General features: G+C 38.8%; 2 protein-coding genes across 2 annotated transcripts in view; one reads left to right on the top strand and one right to left on the bottom strand.

Moving 5' to 3' along the window:
* Nucleotides 1–350: 350 nt before the first annotated feature.
* Nucleotides 351–1,010, bottom strand: cldn33b (claudin 33b). The gene has a single exon (XM_087783101.1). It carries the CDS (start codon nucleotides 1,008–1,010, stop codon nucleotides 351–353), a length of 660 nt encoding a protein of 219 aa, XP_087639227.1.
* A 4,062-nt stretch (nucleotides 1,011–5,072) lies between these two features.
* Nucleotides 5,073–27,352, top strand: part of wwc3 (WWC family member 3) — a 29,508-nt gene continuing 7,228 nt past the window's right edge. The window contains exons 1-10 of the mRNA XM_087785312.1: nucleotides 5,073–5,476; nucleotides 17,333–17,442; nucleotides 17,874–18,074; nucleotides 19,105–19,181; nucleotides 20,555–20,634; nucleotides 23,270–23,399; nucleotides 23,486–23,635; nucleotides 24,296–24,369; nucleotides 26,525–26,773; nucleotides 27,214–27,303. Of these exons, the coding sequence (XP_087641438.1) occupies nucleotides 5,331–5,476; nucleotides 17,333–17,442; nucleotides 17,874–18,074; nucleotides 19,105–19,181; nucleotides 20,555–20,634; nucleotides 23,270–23,399; nucleotides 23,486–23,635; nucleotides 24,296–24,369; nucleotides 26,525–26,773; nucleotides 27,214–27,303 (1,307 nt within the window). The 5' untranslated portion in view covers nucleotides 5,073–5,330. The remainder of the gene's footprint in view (nucleotides 5,477–17,332; nucleotides 17,443–17,873; nucleotides 18,075–19,104; nucleotides 19,182–20,554; nucleotides 20,635–23,269; nucleotides 23,400–23,485; nucleotides 23,636–24,295; nucleotides 24,370–26,524; nucleotides 26,774–27,213; nucleotides 27,304–27,352) is intronic.

Raw genomic sequence — 27,352 nt, 5'->3', positions numbered from 1 at the left:
ACTTATCCAAGAGGATCACAATTCTTATTTTTAAATCCTTTGACACAAGTCTGCTTTCACCCACTTCAGGAGATTTTAATCATATCATTAAAATGTATTTGAAATACATTAAAAAAGAAAAGGAAATGTTTAAAAATAACCGGTTCAAGAAAAAAAGGCAAGTTTTAACATGAACGTTTTACTTCGACCATGCAATATTCTGCCACTGATATACTTCCATACGAATCCACAGCAGTGGATTTTTCTTCTGAAACAAAAATGATCTCTGCTGTCTTGATAAATTGGTCTCTACTCATTGGAAATTAAATGTTTTTTGGAGGTGTCTTGAACTCTCATCGTCTCTTAGTCCCTCAGACATACTCGGAGCGTTTCCTAAAGGACACAGCGGCACTCATGCCCTGGTACCTCTGAGGCCTCCCAGGCTGAAGCTCCACGTGTGAGCCCAAGCAGGAGGTGACCAGCAGAACTCCCGCCACAATCAGTAAGAATCCGGCCGCCCAGCCGCAGAACAAGGCGTCTCCGAACTCCCACCTCGGCACCACGTCTGGCACTTTGTCATCGAAAAAATGCACCACGGCTAGATGGGCCATGTAGGAGACTGGGATGAGACACAAGGCTCCAGAGATCATTCCCAACACGCCTCCGATGATGGTGAAAGTCCTCTTGGTCTGTAGGCCTCTGTGATCTGTACAGATGTTCACCAGGTGCAGTCCAGGGATGGCCACCAGGATTCCCAGAATGCCCACAACGAGCGACGTGCACATGAGGAATCGTGCAAGCTTGAGGTCACTTGAAAGACCCAAGAGGCTGTCGTAGCCTCGACACTCCATGCCACCCACGTCCTGGACAACACAGGTCTCCCACAGGCCCAGATCGTAGCTCTCCACGGGCAGCAGCATGGTGGACATGGTCAGCCACTGAGGTAAGAGGGTGCTGGTCAGAGCACACAACCAGGCTCCGACAAACACCAGCATCCCGAGAAGTTCCAGAGCGCTGGAGCACGAGTCCATCTTGTGGCCCGCCTCGCTTCACCAGAGAAGCAAGACTTGCACTTGTGATGTCCAGAAGTGGCTCAGAACATTTGCTGGGCGGACAAGAAGCTCCTTCCAAAAAAATGACCTCAGTCAGAGGAGCAAACATCTTCTGCAGCAGAAGAGAGAGAGAGGCACATATGACCCTCCCCTTTCATGGTCCTCCTGCTTCCACTGCTGTGCCAATGGGCAGAGGCAGAGGTATGGAAGTATGTCAGTGCCCTCAAAATATCTGAATATTGTGAATTGAATTACTTTAATGTTTTTTTCATTTTCACACATTGTTTCAGATTCTAATTCCAATAATTCAAAATAAAATTTCTAAATTCAATATTTTTTAATTTGTAGCCTTAAAAATTTAACATAACATGTTGGTATAATAGTGACAGCAGACAGTACCAAACGAGTAGTGAGTTGCTCAGATAATAACCAATAGCCCGAAGGAGACTTCCAGTCAGGGCCGGGTCTAGACAGGCATGTATGAGGGGGCAGCCACAAATCTTGAGGGGGCATTGTGCTGTTACTTACTTACTTACATGTAAGTTTGAGGGGGCACAACATTTATTTGAGGGGGCCAGGCCCCCTCTTGCCCCTGCCTAGACCCGGCCCTGCTTCCAGAGGGATCAATAAAGTTTTATCTATCTATCTATCATGTGTTTATACATCGTCATATGATCAAATGTGCATCGCATGATGGGCTGAAAAGTTTGGTCAACTAGCTTGGTTCTCTTTTGACGTGTCTGGTGGAACTGTTATATCAACATTTTATATTTAATTTAAGACATTGGATTAACATGGATTTTTGGAATTATCGAAATTAGAATATGAAACTCTATATAAAAAAAACATTTATTTAGAAAATATTCTTTATTTTAATTAAAAATGTCATTCAAAAAATCTACTATCCAAATACAAATTATTAAATTCAATTATTCCTAAAATTATAATTCAATGCTTAAAAAAACATTTCAATAAATATTATTCACTACCGATATTTTAAATTTTAAATTCGACCATAAACATTCTCATGAAACTGATGTACTTCCGTACAGAGATGTTTTGTCTCCCTTAGATGGTTTACAAATCGAATTAAAGATCTAACAAAAACACCAACTAATTATATAGATCTTTGATTCAAATCTCCAATTCGAATCAACATTTTTAACAGGTATGACATCTGTCATCCATTGATTATCTTATTATATTGTTTCACGTTCAATGTGTTGTAAATGCACATGAATACTGTTATTCCAAATTAAGGTTCTTTGTTTTGGGACAATTGTATTCAACAGTCGTCATGTGACTGAAAGAGAAAACAAACAGTGCAGCGTATTGTGTTGCTGAAATGAACACTACATAGTTTGTGGGAAATGGTCGTAGGAGGCTCTCAGAGATCCTATCAGACAAACACACGGAATTACAAACACACATGCAAACAAGAAAATGTTTAGGTTGAATTCTCGAGTTCCTGTACACCTCCTTCAAAACAAACACCTTTTTTAATTGAAAATATATTTAATTTGATTGAAGCAATAAATTATGAATTATACCTTTTTTATTGAAGCAAATGTTTTAGTTTTTTTTTAGTTTTTTTTATTGAAGCAACTTTTATTTTTATTGAAAATATTTGTTTTGATTGAAGAATTTTGTTTGAAGCCAAAAATATCTTTATTTTATTTAATCAACATTTTTAAATTGAAAACATACTCTTTTGATAGAAGCAACTTATTTTAAGCAACTTTAAAGAAACAAGTAAGTAAGTAAGTAAGTAATATTTATTTATATAGCGCTTTTCGAGACCAGGGTCACAAAGCGCTTAAACAATCAAAACAATACTCAAAAAAAGTACATACTTTAAAGATCAAGATAATACTGAGAACAACACAGGAGTTCGAGAAATTCAAGGAAAAGCCTGAACAAATAGAAACTTCTTAAGATGTTTCTTAAAGGAGTCAGTAGACTCCATCAAGCGCAAAGAGAGAGGAATATCATTCCAAAGCTAAGGAGCAACAGCCTGAAAAGATTTCTCTCCTCTGGTCCTGAGCCGTGTGCGTGGAACCATAAGTAGATTCTGATCCACAGACCTCAGAGCCCGAGCTGGGGTGTAAGGCTGGATCAGATCAGTGATGTAAGGAGGAGCCTGACCATGAATAGCTCTGAAAGTAAGAACCAGAATTTTAAAGTTGATCTTGAAAGAAACTGGAAGCCAGTGAAGAGTTTTAAGGACCGGAGAAATGTGAGTTCTTCTACTTGAGCGGGTCAGAATTCTCGCTGCAGAGTTCTGAATCAACTGCAGACGAGACAGATCCTTCTTGTTAAGACATGAAAACAAACTGTTGCAATAGTCCAGACGAGAAGAAACAAACGCATGGATAACAAGCTCCAGATCATGTTCCGACAACATTTTCCTAAGTTTAGAGATTTTTCTCAGTTGAAGGTTTCTGGTCAGTTTTCTGCAGTGTTGAACAAGAGACATGTCTTTATCAAATACAACACCCAGGTTTCTCAGGCTCAGTTTGACAGACTGACCTAAGTCACCCAAGTACTGACTCAACCCTGGAATCTTATCATCAGGAGCAATCACCAGAGTTTCAGTTTTGTCCACATTTAGCTGTAGAGTGTTTTCACTCAGCCATTGTTTGATTTCTAGCAAACAATTGACTAAGCTGTTCAGCCTCTGGGGCTGTTAAATAGTCATCTTTTCAGGGTCACCTAAAACAGCTTGGTGGGTAAGATTTGGCCCTTAACTCTATTTTTTTGCATTTTGTGCCAAAATATATGTTTAATGTATCTGCTCTAAGGATTATTTTCTGCCACTCGCTAAATCAATTTCAAGTTGAATTTGTGCGTGTTGTTGTAATGATTAAAACAATCACCAGAGGACGCCATCTTGAAAAGAAACCAACATAATTTCAATGCTTCGCGTAAATGAAAACTTTTATTATAAATATTTTTAAAGTAAGGCCAGTGTTAACTTTGACGTATGCGACATGCGTTTTTTCGCTTATCAATCATTCATCATTTGTTTCAATGTAAATTAGTAAGATTGGAGGACAATACATGAGTCTGTGTATCATATGCCACTTCTTTCAATTAAAAAAAATGTATTACATAGTTTACCAAGGATTTCTTCCACGAAAATCCGGATCTACAGTCTTCTGAAGAATATTGCAACAATCCAGGAGAGAATACATTAAACTTGACAAACAAAACAAAACGTCTCCTCGTTTTATTCTTTATTAATGTGTATTATTTTTAAAGTATTTTAATTGAAAACGACGACGTAACACGATACAGCAACGTTGACTAACAAATTCAGGCCTTAGTACACTATTTGAGAAAAACTTGCCTCTAAGAAGGTGGATTTGTTTCTAAAAAATATATAGATTTTTCAATTAAAAAAACATTTTCAGTAAAACAAAAAAAAAAGTTTATTAAATCAAATGACTATTTCAAATAAAAAAAAATACATTTTAGATTCGATAAAACTGGTTTCTTTCTTTTTAATCGAAAATGATTTTCGGGTCGTTTTTAGGGATTTTTTTTTTTTTTAATTGAAACACTTTTGAATTGGATAATGGAGACAAGAATCTGCTTCCACACTCCTCGGAAACTTTCTTATATTTTGAAAAACTCGCATAAATCCATTTCAAGTACAATCCTTTTCTTTTGCTGTAATGATATGAACTAACACTAGAGGTCGCCGTCCTAAAACTAAACCAGCAGGAATGCGACGCTTTGCTTTACAATGAATTAATAAATTAATAAACATTGTTTGGATGTATTTAAACAAGTTTTATTCACTTCTCTAAATTCGAGGGGTCTTATATAACATTATTAGTCTTTATGGAAATGAATCCATTAATGTTGTATAATCGGGACATATTTCAAAGAATCGAGTATTTGGCATGAACGCTGTGAACAGTTTTTGTTTTTGTATCAGTAATAAAAGTTTATAAAGTCTCGACCTCGGCGGCTCCTCATTGGACGCGCGGCTCGTACGTCGGAGCGTTTATGCAAATCGTGCGCCGCCGAATATGGCCACGCAGGGCTGAAGTATGGTGGAGGAGGCGAACATGGAGGACCGTGAGAGCGGAGCTGCTGCTCGCGTCAGCTGGGACTGACTTCAGGGGTCGTGGATGTACTTTCGGCCGCGGACTTTCTCCCTGAGGACATTTCCCCGGAGGCGCGTGAGTTCCTGGCGTCGAGGCGGGTCGAGCTGTAATGCTGTGAGGAGCCAGTGTTCCGGGGGACCAGACGCAGGAGGGCAGGGGGCTTCAGCGCCACCATCCCGACGCTATGCCGTGGATCAGCGGCGGAAAGCGGCGAGAGAGCTCGGAGCTGCCGCTGCCCGCCGGATGGGAGGAAGCTCGCGACTACGATGGACGAGTGTTCTTTATCGACCACAACACCCGGCAAACTTCGTGGATTGACCCCAGAGACAGGTATGGAGGCCCGCGTCTGAAAACTTGATCGAGGCAAGAATCCAGTGACGTGTGTTCAGGTGTTGAACTCGGTCAGTGTGGATCTTGAAGTCGAGCTGAGATTTGACCCCCTGGATCAAGAGGTTCCCATGCGAACATGGGATGTAACGATCCATGTTGCTCCTCATACGTACCCCTAAAACAACTTGTTACACACTTTCTTTGCTCTAATGCGGGGGTGTCACACTTGCAGTGACCCTAAGAAAATACTTAGCTGTGACCCAGAAATACTAAATCCTGCCCATTAAATACTCATTCATTACTACAAAACAATCATTTGTGGCCACAAAAAGGTAATTTGTGATCAAGAAATACTATATCCTGAGCCATTAAATACTCATTCATTACTACAAAACAATAATTTGTTGCCACAAAATGGTAATTTGTGATCAAGAAATACTAAATCCTGAGCCATTAAATACTCATTCATTACTACAAAACAATAATTTGTGGCCATAAAATGGTAATTTGTGACCAAGAAATACTTAACTGTTTAATGAAATACTAAATTGTGGCCACAAAGTACTAAATCTTGATCCGAAAATCTTGTTAGTGGCCACGAAATACCAATTGTAATCACAAAATGCTATTTGTGACCACGAAATACCAAGTCGATACTAATTTATGACCACTAAGTTCAAATTCATTACCACAAAATAACAATTCATGACCCTGACATACTAAATTGTGGTCCTGAAATATGTCATTCGTGACCATAAAATACTATTAAAACAATCTTAGGATGCATGATACAGAATAGAAATGATTACATCGTAGATGCATGAGAAGTGTAACCAGAATAAATGCCTTCAATAAATAAAGAAGGAAGCCCGGTGATTGCAGGTCCGCTACTGCAGCCGCAACACATTAAGATCCTTCAAACAACCAGGTAAAAGTTACAATGCTGAGTACAGGAGTCAAACCCACGTCTCCGAGATCCTGAGTGGTGGTGGGGGTAACATTCCAGTTTTACTCATATTGTTGACATCAATAATCTCTGTCCTTTATCTTATATCAAACACTGACATCTTAATATGTCTCCATATCAACATGAACAATAATCTACTTTGATATTGAAACTACAATCCGGTGGGCCTCATAAAATGACTTGGCGGGCCAAATTTGGACCCCGAGTCTTGTGTTTGTCTTGAGTGTCACTGCAAGATATTTAACTTCGAAATATTCACACACACACACACTAACACACACACACACACACACACACACACACCGGCATCGAACGTCTTTTAGTTTCTCTGCATGTCAGAAGAAGTCGACCAGAACTGCATCTCCCAGAAATCTTTGAGAAAATATGTCAGGAATGCTCGCTCAGCCACTGGGAAAGCTGAAGGATGTTTTTCCTTTTTTTTCATGAGGCACTGGGATTTCACCGAGCTAGACTGGTTTAGACTTTAGAAGGACTTTGGGAGATTAAGATGGATTACTTTAAGAAAAATATTGAGCTGGACATTCATGTTTGACATCGTTTAAATTCTCGTGCTGGGATGTTTGTCGGCCAGATAAGAGAACTTCCTTGATGAACTATTGTTGTGTGGACCACAAGACGACTGTGGTCTTGTTTGTTTGCTGCCGAATGTTTTCATTCGTTATAAATATAAATCATCTCGGCCGAGGAATGTCTTCCGTCACCACCTGATACTGACTTCCTAATAAATCACAGTGTGGCTCTGCTTACATACAGAAAGGTGTGTGTGTGTGTGTGTGTGTGTCTGTGTGTGTTTCCCGAGAGAGTGTTCTGGCCCAGTGTGTGCTGCAGGTAAATTCCTGGTCGGCATGCAGGCGGGATGTGAGTGACAGGAGAGATGTAGGCGGCCATGATAACAGAGCTGAGTTTGTTGACGCTCCGTGAAATCAAAGAGTTGCTGAAAGTTATCTTTCTTAAACTTTTTCTTAGCATGCATGCTAGCGAAATGTTCATTTCTAGAGAATGTGACCATCTATTCGACCCCAATATTTATTTTTCAAGATGTTGAACAAATGATGATCTTTTGTGGTGCCAGTACTAAGGCTGTAGTATTACACTAATCTCATGATACAATAAGATACTTTCAGCTCACGATACGATGCTATAGATTTCGATACACCTGAATTTTAGTATCTTTGGTTGAGTTAATAGAACCAAAAATATGCCCAAACATCAGCTTTAAAAGCTGCTGGTGTGGACTGTATCCCCTTGTTCTCAGTCATTGACAGGATCTCGCAGGATTTCATTGTTCATTTATCTGCGGAGAAAGTAATGACCGGTGCCATCTAGAAGGCAGAAGATTATTTGCGACATTAAATAAACAAATGCTGTGAATATTTGCATGTTAATTGTAAAAAAAAAAGAAACAAATACTTTATTCAAATAGAAACCATAAAATAACGACAATTAAATGTTTGTTTATTTCAATTAAAAACATCTATACAGTGCTGTTGAATATTGATACTAACTGTCAAAATAGTGATGGTGTCCCTTGCCTCTTGTCGGATGAAACTGGGATAGACTCTTGAATGACTCGCAGAAAATGAATGAATGGAAAATTAAAATGTTTCAAAGATTTCAACATTTCAGTAGATAACAATACCAGTTCATTCGATATACTTCATTCATTTGTTGATTGCAATGTACTTTTAAGTAAACCACTTTGTCAAATAACAAGACCCACAATCTACATTCAAAGAGTGGCGATAGGAACATTATGTTAAATAAAATCAACATCCAAATAAACCACAAAGCAAACTGTGTAAATATTTAAAGTGCAGATGAGCAGCTTTCAAGTATAATAACAAACCAAACTTTTTTTTTTATAGATATGCAAATAAATGACAAAACCTACAACTATTTACATTTGAGTCCACAACTGTATAGATAGATCCATGCACTCACACAGAAACTGCCCCATTAATGTTTTTGGCTTCTTTTGAATGTGGCTCATATTTCCTTTGCCTTCCCAAGATTTCTGTGACTCTGAAAACGAACAAATAATGTAAGCTGAGCAACTCTTATGAAGTATTTCATAATGTTAAGTCACATACTGGTATATTCATAAACAATAGAGAAATGATACTACAGACCTTTTTTCTATCGTCCCTTCGTTGTATATCATCGTATCGCTCACCAGTTGGCCAACATTTTTGAGATGGTTCCTGTTGCAGGCGACCCAAATACACGTAGTCACGAATCAGAATTCTTCAGAATGATATATCAGTGTCTTTGTTAAATTTTTGACAGCTATTTTAGCTTTACTAGCTATAAACAAATAGTCTTCTCTGACAGCTAACATTAATACCTAGAGTGTGAGAAAATATCAATACACTTGACTAGAGCAATATTTGTATTCATGATACAGTATCGATTTTTTCGATATTCAACAGCACTGTAATGATTTAGTTTTATTGAATTAAACATGGTAATTATTCATGACGATGTTTATCCCAAAAGAATCCTGCAAATGCTTGTATTTTTTCTTTTGTGAAATAAAAATATAGATCCTCTGGTAGTTGTCTTCGTCATTGCATGTTAACTATGCTATGAGAATTCATCTTTTACTTCTATAAAATTAACTAAATGTAACGTTGTTCCTACAATATTGCAATATATTGTATCGTGTCACTATAAAAATGATATTAATTCAGGTTTATAGAAAAAAAAGAGTTTATTTTAAAGGCAACCTGGCCTTATGATGGGCAGTGACTTCATGTCATGTGAAGTTAAAAAAATGTCAGTTCTAAAACAATGTGCAAAACCATGGTACATTCTTTGGAACCATTGAGCAATACTCGGAGTGGTGTGAATGGTTTATGAGAAAAAGTTCTAAAACCCTTTAGTTGGTCATGATTGGATTTTGGGGCGTTTGTGAAGGAAAGCATGTGTGAAGAAGACATTCTTTATTCCGGGGGAATCAGATGCTCATATATTTGGAATAATATTCTCAGTGTTTGGAGCGGAACACTGGCCTGTGGATATTCCATGAGCTCCTGAGGTTCATGACACAAGGAGACATTGTGACTTTGTTGTGTGTGAACACCTTCTTTTGTTGCGTCTCTGTGTGGGTTTGTTGTTCGTCGATGACCAGGATGGAAGTTTAAAAAAAGCCATCGTTCATATGACCTGATCTTCCTCTTCAAAGAGGAAAGTAAAGTGTTCCGAGAGTTGTGGCCTGGACCCCGGACTAAGTCTCAGTGGGTACCTCGAGCAGCTCAGCAGATAAGCCGTAAACTTGTGTGTGGCTTTTTTGTTGCTGTGGAATGAGCGTTATGTGAGGCATGCCTACACTAATGCCCGGGGGCTCTGCTCGCTCCAGGCCCCAGACAAAGCTGCAGAACAGAGGCAGTTCCCACGTGTCTGCCTTCTCCTCTCCATCGCGGGCCCTGCAGGCCTTCTTTATTAGCTCTGTTATGCAACAGCCATGGCCGGCCTGCCGCTCGGCAAAGGGAGGCCTTTATACTTGGTCACAAAGCAAAGCAAATTCAATTATTCTGGAAAGGGTGAGCTGTGTTTGCAGCACCGAGAGGTTATTCACATGCGCTGAACCCCGCTGTTATTTTGCCTTCCCCAGTGTTTTCATTATGATGGCTCTTTTTTGTCTCTTGCTGGGGGGGAGGTTACAAACACGCCATCGCTTGATCTGGTGTCATTTTCCTCATGTTTCTTCTTTTCACCAGCAGAGTATTGATCTGAACTTGTTACCCAGAGTTCAAACCCGAGGTCGTACACCCTCTTGACACACTTCTATGAGAAACAGTTTACAATATTAGAGAACGTCAACAGCATTCAGTTGATCATTTGTGATTGAATCAATCAGATTTATTTTGACATTTTACTCACATTTTACTAACACATAAATACATTTGTCGGTCAGTCTACGAAACCTCTCTCATTGCTCCAAAAAGAATCATCTAAAACAAGGTGAAACTAGATGAAAATAGCAAAGAAATAAGTAGTATGAATCACAGAAACGTTTAGACCTGGACTGGTTTCTCTGCAACAAGGTGGTCCAAATAGAGTTTTCACAAGATTACAGGGGTTTTTTTATTGAATAAAGTTTATTGAGATCAGCAGCTTGATGTTTTAAGAGTCACGTCAGAATGTTACTTTGTAGAAAATCAGGTCTATTTTTAAAACAAAATACCTTTCAGACAGTTCTAATCAATAGGGTCCAAAATGACTGATCACTCCAAGTTGCAAGCCAAAACATTAGTAGATCAGAATCAACGATTATGGAGCAGAGAGTGACATCTAGTGGTCTTTCTAAATGAAGACCCTGTATCATGATACCTCATTAGCTGTTTCACATTGAATTCAATAAAAGGAACTAAATATTTTAATATAGAAATTGTAAAGTTCCATTATTTAAATAATAAATAATACAAAAAAGAATAATTTAATGTTTAAAAAAGGTTTTCAATATCAGAATTTTTTATCATTCACTATTCTGATGGCACTGATATACTTGCATTCTACTGTAATATGTGTTAATGATACTGACTGTGTTCATCATTTCAAGGTTCAAGGTCAATGCAGTTCTCCACACATTCACTCTTTGTCTACATCGGTGGTAAGACATTGATGTGTGAGTGTATTGTTGAGAATGCTAGCTAAACAGGACATGCCTAACTCTGTGGACCAGCTCACAGCTGTGAGTCACTATTGTCTTTGCACCTTCGCTTCACAATTCTTGTTCTTGTAGAAAGACTGATCGCCGCCACACTGGCCTTTTTGCCTCACAGCAGGAACAATTCTATTTCTTACAATCAATGTCAATATTTATCAAAAAGGCTAAGAATAACCTGTGACGTGTCAGAATAATGAGCGGTTTCTTCACTTCCTTCTAACACATCTGATTATTTTAATATTTAGTCCTCAACGTCTCTATGGTGATCAGGAACGACCCTTCGCTGTTTCGATGGAAGTTACTATTGAATGGTTGAATTGACCCTTTAAAATGTTTAAACTTATTTTCAGTAATTAGTATATTGAAGGGTTGAAAAATGTAATTAAAAATTTAAATATTTTCAAAATGAATGTTTAAATTCATATTCTTTTAAATTCAATCTAAAAATGTGTTCCGTGGGTTTACTCATGGCACTCTGGTTTCCTCCCACAGTCCAAAAACATACAGAGGTTGATTGAGAACTTTGGGAAATTGTCCATAAGTATGAGAGTGTGTGTGTGTATGGTTGTCGTCCTGTCCAGGGTGTCTTCTGCCTCTCGCCCTATGATACTGGGATAGGCTCCAGTCTCCCCTCAACCCCTGTAAGGGATAAAGCCGTAGAAAATGAATGAATGAATGAATGAAGACAATTCCAGGAGAGTTCAGACCTACTTGATTATAAAAATATAATATATAAAAGGCTACAGATTAAAAAATGTTTCATATAGATAACTTATTTGACAATTAAAGACATTTAAATTTATATCTCAATGTGTAAAAAAAACCCATGCATTTTAATTATTAAATTATTTGAAAAAAAAACATCCCAAACCTTAATATAGAAATGATAAGAATTAAATTGTTAAAAACTTAAGAATAAACGATAAGAATAACAATAAAGAATTCAAAATGTCAAACACTGTTGTATGTTAAACATTTTAAGATGTACAGTTTAAGAGACACACATTTAGAAATTTTCGCTAAAGCTATTAAGCTTTGCGAGAAACAAAGTGTTGTATTTTGATGGAGAATCATTTTTCGTTCTCCCACGAACATCCAGAATTGTCTGGAATGGCTCGTAAGAACCACACACCCTGTCGGGAGACTTTTATGTCAGTTATACTTTTGTTGCTGCTGACCCAGCCCTGCGCAAGTGTCCAGACGTCGTCTAATTGTGTCCAGACGTCCACTTATAGGAGACCTATTTCCATCAGATTTGTCCCATAAAGGGAGCAGCAGGTCCAGCTGTCAATCAAGAGGGCACGTCAGCTGCTTCAAGCTTTGCTCAGAAATGTTCCGTCAGAGACGTGAGTGACATTCAAGTCAGCTCAGAGAGGAATTTTTGGAATAACCGCGCTGGTGGCCATTTTTTCTGTTTTCTGTCCCTGAAGAAGACAACAAGCAGATTGTGCTAATAGAACTAATGCAAATGCAAAGAAGACTCTCAACAAAATCTGGGGTAACGATTTAGTGCTCCCAGTTTTCTGTCTCTCTTGCTATTTTTGTTTTACATCCTGTTTTTTGCAATAGTAATTTTATCTTTTTCATGTTTATTATTTTTCCTTTTTTTCTCTAATTGTATTTCTGTTTGTGGTGCTTATTTTATTTCATGAGTTTTCATGCTGATTTTATTTCTATTTTACTTTAAATCATATTTCCGTTCTTTGAGCTTATCATTTTGGAATTTTCTTTTTTTTTTTGTCCAAAGAAATTTAGATCTTGATAATTTATTTGCAGTTTTTAGTGTAAATAGTTTTTCTGTTTTTCAGCAGTTTTATTTTCTATTTTTACGATACTTCTTTTTCATTATCAATTTTATTTATGGTTTTCGTGCTAATTTAATTTTGTTTTTTCCTAAATTTTGTGGTAATTTTAATTCTGTTTTTGAAGATTATAATTTGTCTACTTTTCGTGCATCCCTCCAAAATTATGCTCTCACTTTACTTCTTTACAACATAGCATGACTTTAATCATCGTCCAAACACCAAATAATCAGTTTGAACTGACACACAGTTGATCTATAATACATTGTAGTGTCAATCAATGGGCGGAGCTTATGACAAAAAAGGATCCCATTGGTTGATTATCTAACTTGTGGGGGAGCTGGTCCAATCAGCTGGACCTTCACGAATGTGTTTTTTTTGTAAATCTACATGATAAAATGTCAAAGGTCAACATACACAAATTCAAAAGATTCATCAAGAATCATGTGACTGATGACGTGAGAGTCCTGGTTAAGAAAGGGATTTTTAAAAAAACAATGTAGACCGTTAAATAACCCTGTGATAATTTAGGAGACCCACTGTGTTGTCCGTCTTTTCCTCCGTTTGTTGTCATTGTTATTTCCTCCAAAGAGGAGGTCACATTTTTACTCGCAAACTAGCTCAAAAATGATCTTAAACATTTAGGTTTGTTGTCCATGAGATGGATCATCAAAGGTTATGATGGTTGTTGAGCTTGACATGGATTTTTACAAACGTTTTAAAGTTCAAAGACAAAACTGGATCACAAAGCTTGGATTACTGAAACAAGTTTACTCTCCTGTGTCTGACAAAATGTGTTATTTTTTAAATCAGGTTGCTTTAAGACACTAAGTAGAGATAGAAGGAGTTGCATATAATAATGCTGGTGATGCAGTGGACTTTTCCGTGAACCAACATATTACTGACCTGAATTTATGCTCTTTAAGATTTATATATACATATTTTAGGAACATCATAATTACAAATGAGAGATGACTATTATTATTACCTTAAAATTTATTCCTTTAGGAATATGAGCTGTTTTTTACTATGTAAAATAATCTTTGTAGTTACATATTCATTGAAAGCTGCACCTTGACATTAACAAAGAATTATGCCATTATTGAAGCCTAATACACATCAATTACATTTGTCATGATTTCAAGCTACAAACATTAGCACAACTTGCATGCATGAATTGTCGCTGCATCTCAATAAAAAAAAAAAAATCTTCATAAAGTTATTTCTTGAACAAAACAACTAAGCAATTTTATCGATGTATGGCCCACGCCTATCATAAAGAAAGACCCGACCAAACGGTTGATCTTATTTCCTGGTTGCTTTTGTTGGTGGTAGGCAAAGAAGAATCTTAGCCATCTCTCTCAATATGTTTCCTCCATAAAGAAGCTTGTTAGTTCAGTGTGTCGTGGGGTCGGCCCCGGGGCCACTTCTTCATTTGCACATTGTTAATGGAGGAACAACGGCGACCAGGCTGGCCCAGACTCCAGTTTCACATGCCGCTCTGGTGCGACCAGGGCGGATAGAAATATCCTCAGAGACGCCCTGGGATGGCACAGATTATTCTAGAATTAGCAAATGTCTCACTCACTAAATATAATTGTATGTTTTAAAGGGGCTCTGCATTTCTTCCCGCCACAGCTGAGCGTGCCTGACATTCTGTCCCGGCCTTCATCTATTTTCAAGATCTGCCAAAATTTAGTTTTACTTGTCTTTTGAAAGTCGATCCTGGAGAATGTGCCGTCGTTTATTTAGCTGCTGAGAGTCAAACATTGTTAGTTAATGTGTTGCTTCTTGTTTACAGTTAAAATTCAAACCCATTCAATTTTTTTTTTACTTTACAATTTTCACACAGAGACATCACAGTATATGATTCACATGAGATTGTGAAACGTATTGTGAAACATGAATCTTATTGAGAAAACCCCCCCCAGAATTGTATATATATATTGTAACTGCAATATCAGAATCGGGTACTTTTATGGCCAGTGTTGTATATCTATAATCGAATATTCAAAAGAAAAAATAATTATAATTAAATTTGTTTTTAATAGTCAGACACACGCTGTATAAAGAACAATCAACCAATATCTACATTTCAAACTATATTTTTAAATCATAAATTGTATTCTTCTCAGTGTAACGATTCAATATATTTTTTTCCCGCCTGTTCAGCCTATTGTTCTTACATGTTAATGAATAATGTTTAAAAACAGATATTTTGAATGTAATCGTAAACATTTTTAATTGTAACTGTAGTTTCTTAATTGGCATATTGCTGATGAATCACTGTGTAGATGTTTGATCAATCCTTGTGTCATGGTTAAGAAACTCCCCCGGACTCGCACCAAAAGATGTCGTGGCACAACACCATTTCTTGGAGCTCCGCGTCTTTAAATAGGATTGTTTGAAATTTTATTTGCGTCCCGCTGCAGTGCTGATGTTGATAGGATCGTTCAGTAGTAAATGAGGGATAAAGATAAAGTGCATCCTGTGAAATTGCAAAACAAAAGAACGTTTTCAGACGTTGATTGAATGACTTCATGATACAAGTTTTAAACCGGTGCACTTGCACAAACACATCCCTGTGTGATAACATTGTCACTTCATCACAACATTTCATGACTTGATCATCTTCCAAACATCATCTGTTTTAATCGACGTGCCACTATGTTTGCCTGCTAATATTTAGTCCCCAGACTGAAGAAACAAGGCAGACGTTCAGATTTTAAAGATGCTTAAATGTGTACAAACTTCTCAAAGCTGCTGCAACATTATGACCATGTGTGATGGCTCTGATAATCTGCAGGCAAACATGAATGTTTGGTTGTTCTTGGGTTGCATTTGTCCGAGGAAGAAGTGCAACACAGTCCATTCCAATGGAATGTTTGGACCCGTGGGGACTGATCTTGTGTCTTTGTTGTGTCTGCCAAGTAAGTTTTGTTTTTGTGTGTGTTTATTTGTCTTTCGTGTTGTAAGCTGGAGTTCCATCTGATTTTAGAAAGGCTTTTAAATCACTTGTGGGATTTGTAGCTGCTGCTGCTCAAGCATCCAAAAATACTAACAAAATAACCCAGCATACAATTCATAAATGTAAATCAACCTCCCTGTGTGTATTGCTTATACTAGTTTGACAGTTACTTTTGGCTCAGTGGGTGTTTTTCTAATTTTTTACATTTGTTTTGTTTTGTTTAAATAAAAAGGGGCATATTTTTGCAATTGTATACCTAGAAAAAAACAATGGAAAAAGTTGGCGTATGCTAACTTAGCTTGTTAACGGGTTAAGAGCTTAGAAATGCAGCCTAGCTCTAGCAACTAGTGGTATAAACTCAGTGCATCCCAGACGCTCTGGTTCAATTTCCATTTCCTGAAGCATGGAGGTTATTTGAATAATTTGACGCTTGGTTTTGGATAGAATTGTCAAACTAGCTCTTTAGAGGCACGTTCTGTTTCAAACCCTGTCAACATGTCGTCTGACCCTTGTCAAAGCTAAGCCGCGTGTGAAAGGTGCTTCATGTGTGTGTTAGTGTTATTAAAGTATTTACAAGAGCCGTTAATGTCTTCATGTTTGTTTACCTTTAACAAACACTTAAAGCAGCAGCAACCCTCAGGGAGCGCGTGCGATTGTTTACTGTGTCCCGTCTGACTGCTGCCTCGTCTCGGCCACACTTCTGTACCGAGGAGCAGTCGTGCTGCACAAACCTGAACCTTGAGTTGAAGGAAGTCTACGTTTCTCTCGTTTGTCTTCATTGATGAGGATTTTTTTGTAGGCAGTTCTACTCCTCCTGGATTGTTTTTTGCGTCGGTGTGCAAAGGAATGTGGTGTAGAATACTTGAGATTCTGTCTCTGGGCCAGCCCATCATTGTGTGCATACCTCTGTAGGACTCGCACTCATGATCAGTCTCAAACACAAAGTTCATATTGTTGGTCAGGAGACCGCTTCTTAAGTGGCCCCTGAAGGGACATATAAAAACATGCGATAAAAGAAACGTCGCTATTTATTTATAATGCATCTAAAAGACATTTAACAAGAATTTTAAAGGCATGTAGTCGCTTTCAGAGCAAGGAATGCAACGGATACTGTGGACACACAAACCTTTCGTGTGACCATCTGAAACTTTCATGTGTGCAAAATATCTGTTGTGCACGGCAAACTGTGTGTGGCTTGTTGCAACCTTTTCTTCATCACCACGTATATGGTCTTACTCTGACCTCGTCCAACCACGGGCAATATGTGGCCCGGGAGCCGCACATAGCTCCGATCTATATACTGTGGTCCAAGAGACTCCGTCCAACCTGCTGAGTCAAGGTTCTTTCTTGGTTCTTTATCATAGGTCTTCTTTGAGTTGATTCTCAAAACTGAGTTTTTATTGATCGATGTTCCTTTGATGTATTTCAGGATCACCAAACCGCTGACGTTTGCAGACTGTGTTGGAGATGAACTGCCTCTTGGGTGGGAGGAAGTTTATGACCAGCAAGTGGGAGTTTACTATATTGACCACATCAACAGTAAGTGCGCCCTCTACTGTCAGTGAAATGTATTATTTGGTTCTGTTAAGTATAATAGATGAGTGAACTTTGTTTGATGAGAGGGTATGGAAGTGTGTCAGTTAAAACGTTGAAGCTTTGAATTTTTTTTCATTGGAATGTTATTCAGCCAATTGAGATGCTCAGACTGATACATCTGTGCTCCATCAAGTGGCTCCATACTCTAGGTAGTGTGGTGGCACTATTGTACTAACATTTTTCAAATTGAATTTAAGGAGCGAAAAGCGCCATTGGTATACTGCCATAGAAGGCATGATACCAGGAACTTCAGTCTGACACACTTCACCAACTCCTTTAAATATAAATCATAACTTCACAAATGAAGAAGAACCCTCAGTGGAAACTTCACCATCTACTCAACTGTGACACCATTTTCCACCGTCCTCTCCCAGAGACCACCCAGATCGAGAACCCTCGGACGCAATGGCGGCAGGAGCAGGAGCGCATGCTGAAGGAGTACCTGGTGGTGGCCCAGGAGGCCCTGAAAGCCAAGAAGGAGATGTACATGATCAAGCAGCAGCGACTGGAGCTGGCTCAGCAGGAAATGCTGCTCTTTCACGAGCTCTCCGAAGACAACCGCTCCATCACGAGTGGTAAGACGAGTCACCATTGATGTTTTGGGGCGGCAGGTACTCGATCATTCTAGGATCAGTGCCAAATCTAGAGCACGTAAAAAATACAATTGGGTACTTGATGTCGCTGAGGCGCCTAGTCATACCACTATAAGGAGCAACCCCAAGACAAGTGCTCTACTCTGCCTCTGATTGGCTCTGGACATGGTATGCAGGAAGGGTAACCTATTAGAAAGTTTGAGGCGTTTCTTCAATGTCCTCAAATTGCAACACAAATGTATCCAATGTACGATCATCTAATATAGTAGGTGTGTATTGTCAAGAATCTGGCTATATGATAAATGACGATACATGGGCAATGATACAATATATTGTAATACTGTAGGAACAAGTATATATTTGTAGTATTGTCGAGTATTAGACTCTGGTGTTGCAGAATTTACAGACCACATGACTCTTGATGAAGTTGTAACTGCTTTCATTTGTTTTGAAACCAAAATATGTCCAACCATCGAATGTATCCTCCTGTCCTCAGTTATCAACAATGGAATTATTTTTTTACACTTTATTGAAATATAAACCGTAATAAAACTATGATAAAAAAATATGATTTATAGAAAGCAAAACCAAATAAAATCAATACCGTACTGTTGAATAATAATACAGTATTGTGAGAGTTAAAAAATATAGTAGCAAAAAGTATTTCCAATATCTACTTTCATTCGGATCCCGCCATCCTGCGGGTCACATAAAAACACTTGGTGTACCAGATTTGGCCCCCGGCCTTTGAGTTTGAGCCAAAAGGGCTTGAAAATTGACCTGAGCTGAACCAGATATTCTGGCCTGCTGATGTCTGCAGGAACTAGTCTGAGGTTCCACCTCTATTGAAATCCATGTTCCTGCTCCACCCCGCCCTTTCCTTTGGAACACCTCCACCCACTTCACCTTCCGACTCCTGCCAGCTGTCACACACAATACCCCTCCTACCGCCTCCCTGTGACAAGTCCACCTTAAATCATCACCACTTATCTTTCTTCTCATGTGTCCACAGCGCTCTCCAGCTCGTCCTCCAACGTGAAACATGATCCCGACCAAATCAAAGTGGAAGTGGCGTGCAGAAGAGAGCGGGTAAGTCGTGATCACAGGAGAACAATGGGCCTCAGCGAGGGGCCCGGGAGGGCAGTCTAGGGGGGGGGGGGGGGGCAGGGTGTGTTCCCTTCAGGATACTGTGGCCCACAGAGGATGAGGTCATCCTGGAAGGGTCAGGCCGAGGGCAGTGGTCACTGACTCACTGGGTCAAGTGATGCTTGTTTCTCACCTCATGAAGTCACATGACTGAGTTACTCAGTATGTTTGACTGTACATTTAATACTGTCCGACGACAAAAATCATCATTTTATTTTTACATTTTGTATTAGCTGATATACCCGTGGTAGGAATGGTATTATAACACATTAATAAACCAAATTGTGAAGAGAAAGGAAAAGTAGAGAATAAAGTTAGTTAAGGTGGATTAAGAGAAAAAAGTAGCTGAAAATATGAAAAATATCTTTATTTAATATTTATTAAATATGGTTGGAATGTCATTAAAATCGAACATTTTTTCAATTTTCACGGGGTCCTTTGCCCACCCTGTGCCACTAAGCATTGAGAGGTCAGTAGACTACGTGATCATTTTCTAAACATTTCTTAGAGCAGTTTATAAGTGTATTATTAATTAAGATCAGGCAGAAACATACACATTGATGGATTGACACACACAAATATAAAGACAAACCAACAAAAACACACAGAATTACACACAGACGGACACACACATACACATGAAGAAATACAGATACAAACAAAGACGGACAAAAACACACAAAGAAGGACACAAATGCACCCATAGAAAAACGAATTTATTCTGTAGTAAAAATTAAATTGTGAATAATATATCTTTTATATATTATCTATGTGAGGGAATTGTCCATTATTAATGGTAAAAACAATTGTTGATTTACAGTACATCTTGAAAGTTTGGACAAACCTTCTCAATCAATGCTTTTCTTTGTGTTCATGATAATTGAGGGAGTGGGCAGGCTTGGCAGAGGTCTGCGCTCTCAGAGTGCTCTTCTGGTTAAACAAGTTATATTGAATTGTTCATCTTCAGGTTTGGTTGATTTTTTGATGGCAGATTTGCATGTTAGGGAAGAAGGAGCCAAAAAAGGTTTTCTCTGGGTAATGATCTTCAACTGACTTGTCGTGACGATGGTTTCCACGAGGTTCTGGTCCAGGAGGTTGAGGTGTCAATAAAAGATCTGGGAATTCCCTCATAAAAGCTGAACCTGGAGGCAGCTGAAGACTTCATGTCTGTAGATGAGGAAGAAACACAACTCTGTTGGTGTTCAAGCAGCATTCCAGTGCAGGAATAATGCTGACTCTGCAGTTTGGGCGGTGAAGGTGATGAGAGAAGTGGATTGTGCACCGGCGTGACCTTGAACCTGACCTTGTGTCCGCAGCTCTCCAGACTGAAGCAGGAACTGGCCCAGGTGAAACAGGAGCTGCAGTATAAGGAAATGGGAGTGGAGACCCTTCAAGAGTGAGTGTTTCTCGGACCCCTCCTCCCCCTCATTTCCTTTTATGATCACTCGGCTTCCTCTAATACCCTCACCGCTGTGCTGCTCCCCACCCTGGACCTCGCCAACTTCTCATACCTCCACCTGACGCTCGGTAGTCATGCTCGACGCACACAAACAGACACAGACACGCATACGAAAATAAATGCATAAACAAATGCACACATACTTTTACATAAACACAAAGACCGACGGACACACCAAAACACAAACATACACATGTTGTGATTCAAACTTTTAATTGTCATCGTTATCGTCGATCATTAACAACTGTTGTGCCTAAAACCACGTCATTGGGATTTGAACCCATCAACCTCCGAAACACTTTGTCAAACTCTCTGATTGTCTTTTCTCGTTTGACTTTTTTCCCTGCTTCAGTTTGTGAAACTTTCTCCGGCATAAGTGTGTCTTTGTGCTGCGAACATTCCAGAGCACTTCCCAAACTTGGATGTTAGAAAATAGAAGCTCCACCTCTCCGAGGAAAAAGAGCGCGTTTGAGAAAAAGGCAAATGGAGGGAGTTGTTTGATGGAAAAGGGGACTCCACCTCAGGAAGAGGATGCACCAGTGGAGTGGAGGGAGCCAAGGCTCAGCCCGGAGAGGAAGTTGAGAGAGGAGGGGGGGTCAGGGAGAAGGGTGAGGGAGGGGGAGTTTCAAAAACACACAGATATCTGGCAGCAAATTCCTTTGCACTTCCTGAGTCCTGGCAAAGAGTCTCTTATCTCTGAGATAATTCTCGAGTGATTCCCAGAATATCCGAGCGACACAAAAGCTTCTCGGAGACGTTGACGCAGCTCCTCCGCCGTTTCTTCTTCGCTTTTGTGTTCCAGTGTGTACGTTTGTGTGTCCTGTGTGTATGTTTGTGTGTCCTGTTGTTGCTCCTCCGTCTCACGCCGTCTTCCTCCTCCATGATGCTTTTGCAACGGCAGCTTCTGTAGGTAATTGAGCGAGGCGGGTGAGGGAGGTCAACACGGACGGGCAGCAGCGTTTGACTTTTTTACTGAACATATAAACTTCTAAACCTGCTGATGGGAGGCAGGGTGGGTGAGGAGGGGGAGAGGGGGGGACAAAGCAGGGCTTGTTTAGGGAGGCAGAGGCTGGTGGATGAAGAGTACCTGCAGCTGAAGGGAGGCAGATGGTGTCGGAATCTAACTAGTCTTCTCAGTCAGCATCTCGATTGCCTTGAAAAAAATTGTTTCTAATTAATATTCGGCCTTTATCATAGGTATTTTATAGTTTAACTTTCAATAAATTGTGTAAAAAAATAAAAAGTAAATTGTTTTTATTTTTTTTTAAACTGCAAAAAATGCACGGCCTTTCTTTTTTTTTTTTTGTTGCATTTAAACTTCCGGCCCCTAGCTGCCAGCAGCCATTACAACCTCTGCAGCTGAAGGAACAATAAAATCCTGCAAGATCCCAGCGATGACTGAGACCGAGAGGATACAGTCGACTCCAGCAGCTTTTAAAGCTGATGTTTGGAAAGTTAGTTAGCAGTTAGGACTTCATCAAGAGTCATGTGGTCTGTAAATTCTGCAACACCAGAGTCAAGTACTCGACAATTACTACAAATATATACTTGTTACTACAGTATCACAATATATCAAGGTCCAGTGATTGGTTACAGTAGGTGAGGCAGTAGTTAGCTGCACAGAAAGAAAGAATAATTTCTGAATATTGATTTTTACTTCCTAAAATATGTTTTGTTTTTTCAACACTAACATTGGCGTGTGAGTCTTGTCGACACGCGTTTCTGTCGCTGTCTCGCCGTTTTTATCTGAAGGTTGGTCCATGAATATAATGCAGACAATAAACCAGTTTGTAGCTTAAAAAGGTTTGGGGAGCATAAAATGACTTAAATGACACAATACAAAATGATATAACAATTGTTGTTTGTCCACTTGTGGTCTCTCTCTGTCAGGCAGTGGTCAGTGGCTGAGACCCAGTTTAGCTTGTGGCAACTTTTGGTTTGTAGCAACTATCCAGAAGTTTGACTAATCTAGTATTCCCTCCACGCACTCTTAATTTCATCCCAAAAAAAGGAATTTGTTGAATCTTAACGGAAGTCTTGCATGATGGCTGTTTGGCTCTCTTTGAATCCAAATTTTGGTTTGCATCACATAGTAGACACGTAATAATTTAAATAAAATGAGAAGAGAAGAGGAAAATGGGTTACAGCCAAGCAACAGTGGCGAGAATAAATGGCTATAAAAACTACTTTAAGAGGCAGAAACCTTTAGTGGAACCGGTGTGAATGGCCTCTCCTGTAGCAGGTTATCATCTTCTAGCCTGACAATGTGTCAAAGTTTGCGTATTAGGATAGAGTGTCTTCATTTTGAAAGATCTCTAGATGTCACTCTCTGAAAATATTGAAAGTATTTGCATAATTGCAATTGAATTAGTAGCTCAGAATCAAAGATTATGAAACAGAGAGTGCCATCTAGTGGTCTTTCAACATGAAGACACTGTATCATGATACCTCATCAACTGTTTCATGAAGCCTCATCAAACCGTGGCCTTTAAAGTCGTTAAAGATGCTTTCCATTTACAAACTGATGATCTTTGTCTTAATATTTCTTCCGTTCTTTCCTTTTCTCTGCCAGGATCGACAGGAAGATGTCCAGCAGTCAGACCAACTACAAGCTGGACGAGGCTCAGGCCATTTTCAACGAGCTGCGCAGCATCAAGAAGGCCATAAACACGGGCGAGAAGGAGAGGCAGGACCTCATCCAGGTGCGTAGCTACGACCTGTGCTCCTCTCGCAGCAAGAAGAGCCCCCATCTTCACATGGATCACTCACCACACTTCTACTCTCTCAGAGTCTGGCCAAGCTCACGGTCAACTTCCAAAGCAGCTTGTCCGTCAGCGACCCCACCGCTGAGTCGGCGAACAGTGTGGGGACGATGGGCGATCCAGGATCTGTGCAGCAGTTCTGCGACACCAGCTGTCAGACGGACATCATGGGAGAGGTAGAGACTCCAAAATATATTTTAGCTCTTTCAAAACTTCAGAACTTTTATTTCTTTATCTATAATGTAAATGGGGTTTTTTTGCATACCTTTTTTTATTTATAATTTAATTTAACTACTTCTTCATTGAAAGGTTTAATTGTGTTTTTTTTTATAAATTATTTTAAAAATATATATATATATTTTTTAAATAATTACCTCGTACAGTTTGATATTCTTATTTTAAGTATTAGAAAATAAATACTATAAATGCAATCTTTTTTAATTCCTAGCCTTTTAATTTCAGTATAAAAATGTTGGTGTACTCGTGCCACCGGAACAATAACGTTGCTTTTGAATCGGCCACGATGTGTTCGATCAAGTAGTGAACTCTGTTGGTTTTGTTTGTTTGTACTATTATGCCAGCATTTTTACATTGAATTTGAAAAGAAATTAAAGATACAAGATTCAGATTAAGTACAACTCATCAAAAATAATAAATGTAACCTTTTACTACATGTATTTATTTAATTATTTTATTTAAAAAATGTACATGCTTTTAAAAAGTTTCAACGTTTGCAATGTTGAATTCAAACATTAATTATTCTGATGACACTGACTTGACTGACGTGGAAACAACTGGAAAATAAATTTTAACTTTTGTCTCTTCTTTCTTTAAAGTTTGCTTCCCATGATTCCTCCCACTTGGTGGACCGAGTCAAAGTCAACTGGCAGTACGAGGAAGCCAAGAAAAAGTGAGTGTGTTGTTGTTGTTGTACCAGCAGTAGTACTATGACAGGCTCGTGAGCGTGTGACTCATTGCGACGACTCCATACTGAATGTCTGGACTGTGGGTTGTGTTTCTCCGGACACATTCTTCTCTGACCTCGCTGCCGCTGTCGAGCGTGTTGAGCAAGATGGACGCCAGGTTAGCGACCAGGAGAACACGCTGCAACAAGAGCTGCACGTGTGATGAGAGCTGCAGCATCAGCCAGAGTCTCCATGTTATTACTCTGAATTTCTGTATTTATACAAGAGTCATGTGGCTGTGGTGACCCGGCAACAGCGGTGCCAGCCATGACATCACAGAGGGAGCGAGGGAGAGAGGGGAGACCTGTGGAAACTTGCATGCCCTGTCACTGAGTCACCGCGTCTCACATAAACACAGTCATTTTCATCCGAGCCCACGACAAGTTTTCAAGAGCTGGAGTCTGGAGAGCGTCTGAGGAGTCCACACCTGCAGAGGCTCCTGGTCACTCAGGTGTTACAACAAGGCTGCTATTATAATCGCTGTCTCGAAAATATTGAATATACAGGCAGAAAAACACTTCAATCACAGGGTGGAGAAGTTTGAAGGAAACAAAGTTGCTTAGAAAATACGTTCTTAAGGCAAAAGTTAACAATACAAAACTAAAAACTATCTTTAATTTAGCTTCTCCTGTGTTGTCGCAGTGAATGGTTTCATGCCATTGTCATGATAAGACTTTAAAAAGTAGTTGAACTTTTAGCTTAACCGACAGAGAGAGAGAGAGACAAACAGTCGTGCTGCGTTCAAAGACACCTCGGAAATTGGGCAACACATTACAGTTAATCATGTGTCATTTACATTAAAAATGTATAAGGGGAATGTTTCCACCGTCTTTAGCTGTCTTTGCTTAATGGAGTGCTTTTAATTCTAATCTTTCTGGATTTTACTTCCTAAACTTGAAAGGACCACTTCGAGAACGACGACTTTAAAGACGCGCTACGCAGACTTGATCGTTTTTTTCTATGCTTCTGGCTCCCCCTAGTGTTTGAATAGAGAAAGTAAGTAGAAATGAAACGACAGAAAATAAATCTCTAATGGTTAAAACCGTAGTATATCAGTATATCATTGAATGTTTGAATTTAACATTTCAAATTTTGAAACTTGGATTTTTTGTTTGATTTAAATGTTTTTTTTAAGCATTGAATCTTTTTTTAAGATGATTTAATCCCATTTTTTTTATAAGTTTGAAATGATTTTTTTAAAATTATTATTATTTTGTATTTAAAAATGTCTTTCAAATAAATAATTTTATATTTTAATTCCAATATTTACAAAATACATTTTCTAAATTCAATATTGCCATCTTAACAGACTAATTCAGTCGAGCACTGAGCCATTCGCTCCAACCTTAAAATTCACAACAAGCTGTAAAACTACCATCAGCTGCATATAGATAAAATGTTGAGTAGTTTTTTAAATATGCCGTGATGAATTGAATGAAAAAAACCCTGAATATTTTCAAAATAGTTTAAACGAAAAAGCATAGTTTGATATTCCTACTTTAATCAATACAATGTTTTTTGTAAATTCAATGTTTTTCAATGTTCGGCCTTTTAAATTCAATATAAAAATACCATGATGAATTGGCACGCCAGTGCTTCTACATCGTCACATGATCGCCCGCGTGTTTCATGATTGGCTAAAAGTTCGATCAAGTAGCTCTGCACTCAAATATATCGCATTTAGAATATTTAAATTATTGGGTTAAGAATTTCAAACTCTGTTAAGAACAACATTCTCATGAACTGTTCAAATTCTTTATTCAACTATAAAAAAAAAGATCAACCTTTTAATATAGAAGTCATTGAATTTCAATTATTTAAAAACGATTCAATGCTATAAAACATTTCGATATTTAAAATCTTAAATTCAACTATTCATTCTTCTGGCTAGCATTTAGCTCGAGATATTAGCTTTTCTGCAACGGTTTTATTCTCATACTGAGCAAATAGTTTCCTGCTTATACAAGTGCAGTATCTAGTAGAACAAGTGAACCAGAGAACAATAATTACTTTGTGACAGATTTCTTGCTTCTCTCCGTATATTAGCTTGGCTTTATAAACCCGATCAGAAACGATCATCTTCCCCTATCGCCGCTACAGGGTGCAGAACATCCAGCACCAGCTGGCGCAGCTGGACGGCGAGAGCTGGTCCGGGCGGGCGGAGGCGGACCGGGACCGGGACTTCTTGCAGCTGCTGCGAGAGAAGGAGGCGCTGCTGCAGGAGATCATCCTGGTCAGTAAGCAGCAGCACACACCGCAGACGCTGCTGCTGCTGGAGGACGAGCGGTCGAGGCTGGAGGAGGAGGTGCAGCGAGCGCACAGCTCCCAGAGCCAGGGAGCCAATCAGAGGTCAGCAAATACACCTGACTCTCTCTTTTTATTTGTAGTCTTTTAAACTCTATATACAAATGTGGGTATCATCCTGGCACCAGACAATGACGTTTGTTTGGAATCTACCATAATGAATGGATGCGCCAGTGGTCACGTGATGGTCATGATTATAAATTGAATTAAAAAATATTGAATTTAGCGAATACATTTTTTAATTATTGGAATTAGAATATCAAACTCTATGTGTAAAATATTTTTTGAAAATATTATATAATAAATGATTATTATAATTATAAAAAATACATTTTAATATACACATCATTACATTCAGTTATTCATAACATATAATACAATGCTTAAAAAAAAACAAAATTTCAATGAAAACAAAATTTAAAAAAGTTTCAACTTGTTATGGCTGTGATATACTTCCATAGACAAACAAGTGTTCATGTTTCCAGGATCCTGCAGCAGGAGAAGAGGAATGCTCTGCTGCGGCAGCTGGAGGAGGCGACTCGCATCACCACTTATCTTCACTCGCAGCTGAAGAGGTTCGTCCGTGTTGACAGAAAAAAACCAACAGATGATTTGATTGACGCT

This window comes from Callionymus lyra, chromosome 2, assembly GCF_982586985.1.
Source record: "Callionymus lyra chromosome 2, fCalLyr1.hap1.1, whole genome shotgun sequence".
In the NCBI taxonomy this organism is placed as follows: domain Eukaryota; kingdom Metazoa; phylum Chordata; class Actinopteri; order Syngnathiformes; family Callionymidae; genus Callionymus; species Callionymus lyra.
The sequence above is the reverse complement of the archived record's forward strand: the minus strand, read 5'-3'. Positions and strand labels throughout refer to the sequence as shown.